The sequence below is a fragment of the Schistocerca americana genome, chromosome 5 (assembly GCF_021461395.2).
Source record: "Schistocerca americana isolate TAMUIC-IGC-003095 chromosome 5, iqSchAmer2.1, whole genome shotgun sequence".
NCBI classification, from domain to species: Eukaryota; Metazoa; Arthropoda; class Insecta; order Orthoptera; family Acrididae; genus Schistocerca; species Schistocerca americana.
The window spans coordinates 489698616-489709820 of NC_060123.1; the positions used below are offsets into that span (position 1 = coordinate 489698616).

The 11205-nt window shown below is 43.8% G+C and overlaps 1 protein-coding gene across 1 annotated transcript in view; it reads right to left on the minus strand.

The window, feature by feature from the left end:
* The window catches only part of LOC124616468 (piggyBac transposable element-derived protein 4-like), a 48749-nt gene extending 38467 nt beyond the window's left edge, over nt 1-10282 (minus strand). The window contains exons 1-2 of the mRNA XM_047144777.1: nt 9449-10282; nt 9023-9364 (exon numbers count right to left, since the gene is read on the minus strand). Coding sequence (XP_047000733.1) covers nt 9023-9364; nt 9449-10282 — 1176 coding nt within the window. The remainder of the gene's footprint in view (nt 1-9022; nt 9365-9448) is intronic.
* Between the last annotated feature and the right edge of the window lie 923 nt (nt 10283-11205).

The following is an 11205-nucleotide window of genomic DNA, read 5'->3' on the forward strand; positions in this document are numbered from 1 at the left end:
AAAGCATCCGGACCAGACGAGATACCCTTAAGATTCTACAGTGATTATGCTAAAGAACTTGCCCCCTTTCTATCAGCAATTTATCGTAGATCGCTGGAAGAACGTAAAGTACCTAGCGACTGGAAGAAAGCGCAGGTCGTTCCCATTTTCAAGAAGGGTCATAAATCAGATGCGAATAATTATAGGCCTATTTCGCTTACGTCAATCTGTTGTAGAATAATGGAACATGTTTTGTGTTCTCGTATTATGACGTTCTTAGATAATACAAATCTCCTTCATCATAACCAACATGGATTCCGCAAACAGAGATCATGTGAAACTCAGCTCGCCCTATTTGCCCAAGAAATTCACAGTGCCGTAGACACTGGCGAGCAGATTGATGCCGTATTCCTGGACTTCAGGAAGGCATTTGATACGGTTCCGCACTTACGTTTAGTGAAAAAAATACGAGCTTACGGAATATCGGACCAGGTTTGTGATTGGATTCAGGATTTCTAGAAGAAAGAACACAACATGTCATTCTTAACGGTTCAAAATCTGCAGATGTAGAGGTAATGTCGGGAGTACCGCAGGGAAGCGTGATAGGACCTTTATTGTTTACAATATACATAAATGACTTAGTTGACAACATCGGTAGCTCCGTGAGGCTATTTGCAGATGACACGGTTGTCTACAAGAAAGTAGCAACATCAGAAGACTCGTACGTACTCCAGGAGGACCTGCAGAGGATTAATGCATGGTGCGACAGCTGGCAGCTTTCCCTAAACGTAGATAAATGTAATATAATGCGCATACATAGGGGCAGAAATCCATTCCAGTACGATTATGCCATAGGTGGTAAATCATTGGAAGCGGTAACGACCGTAAAATACTTAGGAGCTACTATCCGGAGCGATCTGAAGTGGAATGATCACATAAAACAAATAGTGGGAAAAGCAGGCGCCAGGTTGAGATTCATAGGAAGAATTCTAAGAAAATGTAACCCATCGACGAAAGAAGTTGCTTACAAAACGCTTGAGTATTGCTCATCTGTATGGGACCCTTACCAGGTTGGATTAATAGAAGAGATAGACATGATCCAGCGAAAAGCAGCGCGATTCGTCATGGGGACATTTAGTCAGCGCGAGAGCGTTATGGAGATGCTGAACAAGCTCCAGTGGCGGACACTTCAAGAAAGGCGTTACGCAATACGGAGAGGTTTATTATCGAAATTACGAGAGAGCACATTCCGGGAAGAGATGGGCAACATATTACTACCGCCCACATATATCTCGCGTAATGATCACAACGAAAAGATCCGAGAAATTAGAGCAAATACGGAGACTTACAAGCAGTCGTTCTTCCCACGCACAATTCGTGAATGGAACAGGGAATGGGGGATCAGATAGTGGTACAATAAGTACCCTCCGCCACACACCGTAAGGTGGCTCGCGGAGTATAGATGTAGATGTAGAAAGGAAAATTTAAACGTAAGCATTGCAGAGAACATATATGGTACAGTTTGTTGTTAAAATACCAGTAGACCAGTGTTTTCTATTGTGAATGACTGTCGTTCCCCAACGAACTGGAGCTTTGATTATCAAGCGGTGTACTGAAATGTGCATCGATGAAGATGACGTCAAAAAGGCACTAGACAGATTTTTATTGATGAGTAGCTCAGTGGTCAGCGTACACGTCTACTATGCCGATGGAGTTGGTTCGACTCCTGACACTGGCAAGGAGTTTTCAGTGGTGAGAGGATTTGTACGGAATGCACCCAACATCGTGATGCTAACTGAGGAGCTACCTGAACGAGCAGTAGCGGCTCCACGGTCAGTCAGAAAAATGCGTGGGAGAGTGGCATGCTGACCACATGTCCCTCCATATTGCACGTGCAAGGAGCCGTCGTGCAGGACATTACACAGACTGTGGGTGCTTTGTTTACGCTTCTGCACGTCGGGTACGGTCGCAGGTTCGAATCCTGCCTCGGGCATGGATTGGAATGATGTCTTTAGGTTAGTTAGGTTTAAGTAGTTCTAAGTTCTAGGGGACTGATGATCTCAGATGTTAAGTCCCATAGTGCTCAGGGCCATCTGAACCATTTTTTGCACGTATGTCCCTTTTGCTCCGTCTCGATACTATCCACCATCGTGGCATCAGTTTGGCCACTGGAATACAATAAGGTTAATGTTATAGGCGGTATAGGTTCAACAAGTCGATAGTAGTTTTTGGAGGTGTGTGACTCGAAATGTGGTTGTATGCGCTGAACTGGAATCCAACAGTGGCCATATGTAATCTGTCAGATTAGGACCAGTATAAGATATGAGTTTACTACCCGGCTCGTCAAATCATATCACTACCTTGGCTTTGAGACATGGAGCTTCATTTTCAACAGAGCATGTCAAACTGAGTTCCGAAACACTTCGCCTGTGTCAATGTTTTTTATCTGTCCACAAATCTTCTACAGGTCGCCACCTATCCTGCTTCACAGGGCAGGCAAACAGCCGCCCCTGTTCTGAAAAGACGTGTGAACATTAGACACTTTTCCTCCGACTCAGAATTTTAGCGTCCTTCAACCACAGTCCATAGGTGGTTGCGACAGTTACATGCGAACACCCGACCAGTTTCACTGTCTCGGAAATTATTCTACCCTGGCGCCAGACGCTAGGCTATAACAATATTTCCTATGTCAGAGTCGCTTAAATCACTGGATTTCGTACGTGCGGTCGGTATTGTCTCTAGAATTACTATCTATTCCTCTGCTCTGTTTACCTTTCCAAGTTAAGTGGCTTACTATCTCACTGTAGGCAGTTGTCACAATACGTGTATGAGCCCTCTCTGCGTCAGTGCTGCACACTTTACACTTTATATAGGCGTGACACTAAAGCGTGATGTGTCAGGCAGAATAGAAATCTTGAATTAACACTCTGTATTGCGATAAAAGTAGATATTTCTGTAGAAATATCAGAATTTTTCCTTAGGGCACGAACAGGAGGCAAACACAATTGCTAGGCAATATTTACTGTAATATATACGAGAATCAATAAAATATTTCTCAGTATGATGCTCACTGGGAGTGAAGAACCTGCAGCATCGTCTGCCGCGTGGATGTGGAAACAATGTGATGTGTTCATTTGACCTTTTCCTCTTTGTGTAAGTTTTGTTCAAGTGGAAGACATGGTAAGAAGATGAAGGCTATGTCCGTACATCTGACAGATTGAACCTACTGTGTCCTGCGCTGATCCGTATGAGGGTGACCATTCCCATGAACTTTTGAATTCCTGCACTGACAGGCGCATGTCGCTGGTTCCGAGTGGTCCGTTCACGTTTGAGTGATCTGCAGGGAGTTGACTCAAATCTTTCGATCGGTGACTCAAAGACGTTATTTGTAACGTATTAAAAAAAAGGAGAAAAAACACCACCGCCATTTCCAGTTACCTCATTGGCAATACCGCTAGGGACTAGGAAGATTCACGTCTTGTATCTCTTGCATAGAAGCTCTTACTTCCACGGTGTTTCATCTACCATGTGCTTCTGGCGAGGTTACTTCTATCTTGTGCGTGATCAAGTACTCGCATAAAAGGAGCCTCGAGTCGCAGTGATGTGTAAGTAAACGTTTTGGTACTAACCAACGTTGTTCATCTACATCTACATTGATACTCCGCAAGCCACCCAACGGTGTGTGGCGGAGGGCAATGCTGTGAACCATTTCGCCTGCCCGGATGTCGCAAAGACTTTGGAACACCCTGTATATTTCGCTTGCCATTGTATAGAGCATAGTGCAGTAGTCCTTGTACCATTATTAGCAATTATTCCAGTCCGGTATTAATCCAGGAGCAAATAACTCTATGGGTCTTAACACGGCCAATTCTCAAGGTCTCTGCACGACAAGCAGAACAGTGGTAGCTACATACCTGTAGTCTCACTGTTTGGGTCAAATGCAGGTGCTTTAAATCTAAAAAGCTGAATTTCACGACTACTATATTGGATTTCTTCCAAGAAAAATCATTAAAGTTTTCAGAACCTTTCAACAGGAGGGCTAAACCGTCTTTTAGATCGTATCAATGTGTCATAGAATCCATTCGAGGCCCATTGTGATTCCTATTTCAATCTTACCGCCCGCACAAGCGTTTGCGTCAATACGATTAACAGAAGAGCTGCACTTTCCCAGAACCCGTCCAGGAGATGCATGTACATCATTCGCATTTCCTAATACTGATCTTGCGTTGTTGTCCAACTTGATAGCGGTTCTTAGTCTTCCTGTTTTCGTGGCCTTTATCCATGTGAAAGTGTGATAACGTTTTCTAAATGTTTGCGAAATGTGTAATGATGCACAATATGGGTACCAGGCTGGTATTTACTTAACCGCGTAAAAACAACATCTAAGGTGGCCGGCACATTGGCTCTTGTCGTTATTCCGCTGTGCGTATTCCTTTCGGGGCAGGCGTGTCGCCCGGAATTCCGAAACAGCGTACTAACGCGCAAGGCAATTCGTTGGCAGATCATAACGCTTCTCAATATTACCCTTAAATATTCAGTGTGAATGGCTCAAGGTGTTCGCTAGTAGTCTTATACAATCGGATTCTTTGTCTTCGTGGAAGCTTTTATCTTGCATTCATCCACCGAGTTCTTTATCTTGTTGTAGTACTTATCTTGCATTTATCCACATTTCAAGAGAGACGACATTCGTTACATGAGCGACAAATATTGTCCAAGTTTTTATGGATTTCTTTACGATCGTCCTGCCATGGTACTTTCCTATAGGCAAAAGAAGGGTCAGCGATTGATCTTACTGTGTTGCCGATGCTATTACGTATGTTAAGAATATTAACGGTCCCATTTCACTTCCTCAGACAAGTTGTATCATATCGAGGTCTGTGTGTCAGTTAATCTATAAGACACTGACGCATCTCTGAATATATTCAGTAAGAATAACCATCATACGGTTTTTGTTAACCTGTATCCTATTCCGTGCGGTGACAGTAACGCTCTCTTTATACCAGAGTCGGAGACATAATTCAGCTGCTCGTAAGTGTATCGATTCTTCCTGCAATAGAATCTCTGCCTCCAAGCCAATGTAGAATAACTCTATGATAGGCATGGGAAGTCACAGCTGGACGCTGTAAGGTACTTACATCTCAATCTGTAGTTCAGTGTCAAAAGAAGCAGCCAGACATGTATCTTCATCTCAGTCCTGCTTGATCGCGGAGATGTGATGCCCCATTGAGCGCAACACTACAGCGAGTCACGACACCCAGCATAAAGAGAAGAAAGTTATTTATTAGTACCTGTTCCCAAGATTCTTATATTCAAAATGAGGTGAATGGAAATGCACAAAGAATTTTATCGTCCAGTAGATTTTGAAGCCTGTAGGTCCGACAGCTGAGGATCTGTATGCAAGAAGACTAGTCTACATCTACATTTCAAACCGCGAAGGCACTCGTTGTGTCCACAGATTCACAGCACTGACTCAAGAAAGAGATGCCTTACCTTACTTTTTTCTTGTGCATTAGCTGTGTTGTTTCGGAGAATAGCTCTATTCGTAGTGATTTCAGAATATTTTCCTGTGGATGATGATTTGTCCACATTTACCAGGGAAAAAATTGTTCTGAAAAGAGTAAATTCATGTGCATTGTGAGTGCAGCCACCTGACTGACCTTCACAAAAGTCCATGAATCTCTAAAATACGCAAAGTTTGTGCTCTTTGAGTACCACGTCGACTGACATTCAAACACAAACGGAAAGACAAAATAGTCAGTTCACTAAATCACAACTTGGCGAACTGTGAGCAGTAAACTGACGGGCTACTGCGGTAGCGAATGTACGGCCTGAAAGTAACCGCGTTGTATGGGTGAAACAAGAGCCATTATACAGCACTTCATTTTCGGCTTATTCATGAAGTTTACAATTTCGGTGGCGGCAGCTCACCAACTCATAAACTCATAATAAATTCCTGAAATGTCCTCTTGCTTCTAAATACACAGGCATTCGTCGAATCATGGATTGTCGCGCCCTTTCGAATAAAGTTTCGAAATTTTTCGCAGACTTCCATGATACGTCTATGTAGAGTTTCCGCATCTGGGTCGTCTGATGTATGCATCAAAAGCTTAAGATGCTCCCATGGATTATGATACAAAGGAATGAGGTTGGAGGAATGGACAGCCCATGGAATTGGACCTCCTCTACCTATTCATGGTAGATACCAGTCCGAACAGTGAGTATTTGCAGAGCATCTTCTGAAGGGTGTTTGAGGTTGTTATGAATGAAGCCCCTGTAAAGAGCACCTGGTGGTCTGATAAGGTATGGAATGAGGAGATTCTGCGCAGAATCGGAGAGGAAATGAATATGTGGAAAACACTGACAAGGAGAAGGGACAGGGTGATACGACATCCGTTAAGACATCATGGAATGGCTTCTATGATACTACAGGGCAAAAACGATAGAGGAAGACAGAGACTGAAAGACATCCATCAAATAGTAGACGACGTAGGTTGCAGGTGCTGCTCTGCCAGATAGTCACCTACAATTTCCAACTACATGTTACTCTTAAACTGATCCTGACGTGTAGCCTGTACTGTAGCACAAGGATTGCGATCATCCCATATGTATTGGTGCGGAAATTTGTTATTCTGTCTCTTCCAAACGCTATCTCGTCTGTAAACAAAACTGAAGATAAAAACAACGGACCGACTGTGTTTAAAGAAACATATCAGCAAATTTCTTCTGTGGTGTGTGACCAACAGGGTTAAGACCCTGCCCACGTTGAAGTCGATACGGATACATGAGTTCCTCGTGAAGTATTCTCCACGCTGAACTTGAAGGTGTATCACATGCCAGGGCCGCTTCTCTCGCTCTGATACCATGCTCTTCGACAGCACGTATAACATCTGTTTCTGGTCGGACGTACGTGTAACAAGTAGTTTTACTCGATATTCTGGGTCCTGTCTCGGCAACGAAACCACACACAGCACCAAATGTTCGACGACTCTGCTGCTTAGGTCAGGAAACATCGTCTGATACGTGCTCATTAACTTTCACTAGACCGTACATAAAAATCATGTCTGCCTACTCACGAAATGAATATCCTCCCACGTTTGAATGGAATATTCACTACCTGTAGTACAGGCACGTAATGGATACGTTAAAGACAGAGGAACAAGTCTCCCGTGGAACACCACGCCGTCTAGTATACAATGAGTGGAAACGGTCCACAGCTAACTGACTTTGTTGGTTTGTACATTGGAAGCCGTTGAAGGTCAGCTTTCAGTAATAACCCTAAAACAACGGATTTTCGAACAAATGTTCATATGAACTTTTTCTTGCTTTGTTGCAAGGAACTTGTTCTCAACGTTAGTAGAAGTGTTTTTAAAAATCCCTATTTAAAGAAAGTGTAGCGATCTAGAAATTATTAACTAACAAAAATAAGGCATGGGTGAAGTTGGCGGCCGGGAACGTCGTTCGCAGATTCCACAGGAACCGCGTGGCCTGGTACGCAGCCCTGGCGGCGCTGCCTAGTGACTGGCACAGAAAAAAATGGCTCTGAGCACTATGGGACGTAATTTCTAAAGTCATCAGTCCCCTAGAACTTAGGACTAATTAAACCTAACTAACCTAAGGACATCACACACTTCCATGCCCGAGGCAGGATTCGAACCTGCGACCGTAGCGGTTGCGCGGTTCCAGACTGAAGCGTCTAGAACCGCTTGAGCACCCTGGCCGGCTGACTGGCACAGAGCTCTGTTGTCAGTGATGAGGGTGGCGCCGCTGTAGACTGCGGAAGCTTCCCGCACCTGCACCTGCGCGTCTCCAGACGTGGCCAACTCACTGCGCCACACTTCTCGTCCTGACTGGCAAAAGAGTGAATCAAATTTCGCAAAATATGATCTCAAGATGAAGAGGGTGCCATGATATATAGCAGGAATTAAAAACAAAATTATTTGAAATAAAATATTGGAACTGAAAATAAGGTTTAGTTATGTATCTGTGGTGGAGTCTACGATACTCAGTAATGGACACATGTGCACTGATGAGACAAAACATCGCATTAACACGTTCACTGCCACTGTAATTGGCCTTGCTTTGCCACGTAACCAATATTTTTCTTAATAGAATCTGAAAATATATTGCTAAAAGTAATATAACATGTATTTATTTTATAAGTACACAATCAAATTTACTCTCGTGAATCAAAGTTGTTTTGGGGCGCACTAAGGCGTCAGTGGCATATCAGGCCATATTCTGTAGCGGGTGGCCGTGGACGCGCCAATGCGTCTAGTGTATTGTTCCTGGTTAGTGTGACAGTTTAGGTTACTACAATTTCATTTTATATTCATAAATGAAACGAAACATCCTACTGACAAACGACATATTTATTGGACAAAAAATATAGTAGAAACATTCAAATACAAACACAAGATCTCGAAGAAACTTCTGAAATAAAATGTATGTCAAATCTAAGAAAAATACAATCTAGAGCTTTATCCATTACACTCTCAAACAAATAAAATAAATACAAAGTTTACGAATAGTACCGACACATAACTGTCGAAAAATAAATGAGCAACGAAAGTGCTATCTGCCTTTAGAGGTGGTGAATAACACAACAATTCAAACAATATCCTGCTTTATTTGGGCAATCTAGGCACTCGTAAATCGTGTCTGTTCGTTGTCCACGGCTGGCGCATGATCTGCACTTTTTTCGCGGTGTTTTTGATTTTCCATTTGATTCTCGTTTTACCACAACATGTTGGGGATTTCGGACTGGCCGTTCTACCTGCTTTCGTGGCAATAGTGCTCTTATAATACTGAGTCTAAATTCTTGGAGGGGCATTTTTGTGCCACAATATTTATTGTGTAGGGCATGTGCGTTTGTCAGTATCATTTCCACAACGTGGATAAAAAGTTTCTTGTACCAGCGTATGGTTTTGCGTTCCGAGAGGTAATATGATAACATCTGATCGTGCCGATCAACTCCCGCCATAAATTTATTGTAGTTTACAATGGCCAAGGGCTTAGATTTCTTCTCCTTTCTTTTGGTTTCAACCTCAACCATTTCATTTGCAAATGCATTAGAAATGTAGCAAACCTCCCTCTTATCACGCCACTTACCTATCATAACTCCTTCCGCAAATCTGGCAACGGCTTCACCTTTTCGTAGTTTTGCTTCCTGTATTTCCTTGGGTGTATCCTTCCTATTCGCCCTCAGAGTTCCCGTGCAGTGGGTCTTCTTATCCAGGAGCAGCTTTGCCAATGCGAAGCTGTTATAGTAATTGTCCATGTACACATGGTGACCAGCATTCAACTTTTCATCTAGTAAATGAAGAACAATTTTTTGCGCATGGCCTCTTCCTCCTAAATCGTCCAGCATGCCAGTGTATACCGCGAATTTTAGGACCATTCCAGTGGGAGTTGTCAAAATATATAGCTTTATGCCATATTTGTGCTTTTTGTTTTTGATGTATTGGCGGAAAAGTAATCGTCCACGCCAAAGGATCATTGATTCGTCCAGAGACAGTTCCCGTCCAGGGTAGTAAACTTGGCACATCCTTTCATTGAAAAAATCGATAACGGGACGTATTTTATACAACCTGTCGGATGGTGTTGGTTTGCCCTGTTTTGGATTTTCAGAAAAGTGTAATGCACGTAGTATTAGCAGAAAACGATTTCGTGAAATACTATCGGCAATTCCTTTCACGTTGAATAAAGCGTCCTTTTTCCAATAGTCCTGCAAATTCCTCATCTTTACATTTCCCATGTGCAGGAAAACTCCCAAGAACACTAACAATTCGCCAACAGTCACATCTTTCCAACAGTTTATTCGTGATTGTCCTTTGGTTCCCGCAGAAAGGAATAATTCAATCGCGTTTCGATTTGTTTCGTCTACAACTGTCAATAGAAATTCGTCCGTCAGCAAAAGACGAAAATAATCTAAGGGAGTGTTTTCCGTCGGTTGAATAAGCAGTCCCTCATTTTTTATAAATGGGCAATTTATCATTCCAACTGGCTCTCTTTCCCACGCAACAGTTGTATCAGCTGCGTTATCTCTTGTTACCACTCCTTCTGCCATTTCCCTGTCGCTAGGATTCACAGCCATTTCTACAGTCTCATCTAAAACAAACTCGGCTCCGTCAGACTCTTCACTGGATTCCACGCCGTCCTCCTCACTGGCCAGTTCCGTTTCCGAATCGCTTTCTTCTAATATTCGTAATAATTCCGCATCCGTTAGTTTTTGTACGTTTCTTGTGTCCTGTGTTTTACGTTTCTTAGGTTCTGAAGGGCCCGCCGTGTCACGATTGTCTTCCATTTTCAGTCCCACAACAGAGAAAAACTGTAGGGAAAACACACGAACCGCACCCGCAAACATTGAAAACAATACGTTCTTAGAGTGCCTGCGCAATGAACCACACCGAATGGCTGTGCCCGACTAAACTGTGGCGCTGAGAAACAGCTGAGTGTCTCGCCGCGCAGGCGCGTCGACGGCATATGCACTAGTATCGGCCGGACGCGCTGGTGCGCCGATGGCAGTGAACGTGTTAACTGCCCTCCCACCCCCCACCTCTTCACACAAGACTGGGAGAGACCCAGTGGCGTTGCAAACACGTGACGCAATGAAGGAACAGAGACGAAAGGTGAATATTTCTATCCAAAGTACACGGTCAAACTGGGGAAAACCACCGAAATGAGCTACTATGATAAACGGCACATCACTACTGACTGGGGACTGGGGACGAGCCTGTCGGAAAAGCTGAGGATGTTCGGGTGTAAAACGCCTCTACCACGAGCATGTGTAGAAAGCCGTTGAAGGAAATCCATGTGTCATCACAGAACATGGGGGTCAAAGGAGAGCTGTGATAAATTTGGCAACAGAGTGCAACGATGATGCAGGGCTTAGGAACACACAGATCAGCGCACAGTTTAAAGATGGGACTCTGCAGCGAGCGACCGCCCGCGTGTTCCCAATTTGACCCATCGATATCGCCATTTACGATTGCGTCGACCACAGAATCGTCGAGGAAGGCCCGTCGCTCGCGTGGAAACGTGTCAAATGAACTGATGAATCACGTTTCTTGTCACGTTAGGTCGATGGCTGTGTTGGATACGCCATCGTCCAGGCGATGGCTGCTCGAAATATACACTACGCATAGACGGTATCAGGACAGATGTGGATTGCGTGAACATTATCGCAGTTGACCGACATGCTGCCATTCTCGATGTCTTCTCCGCTGG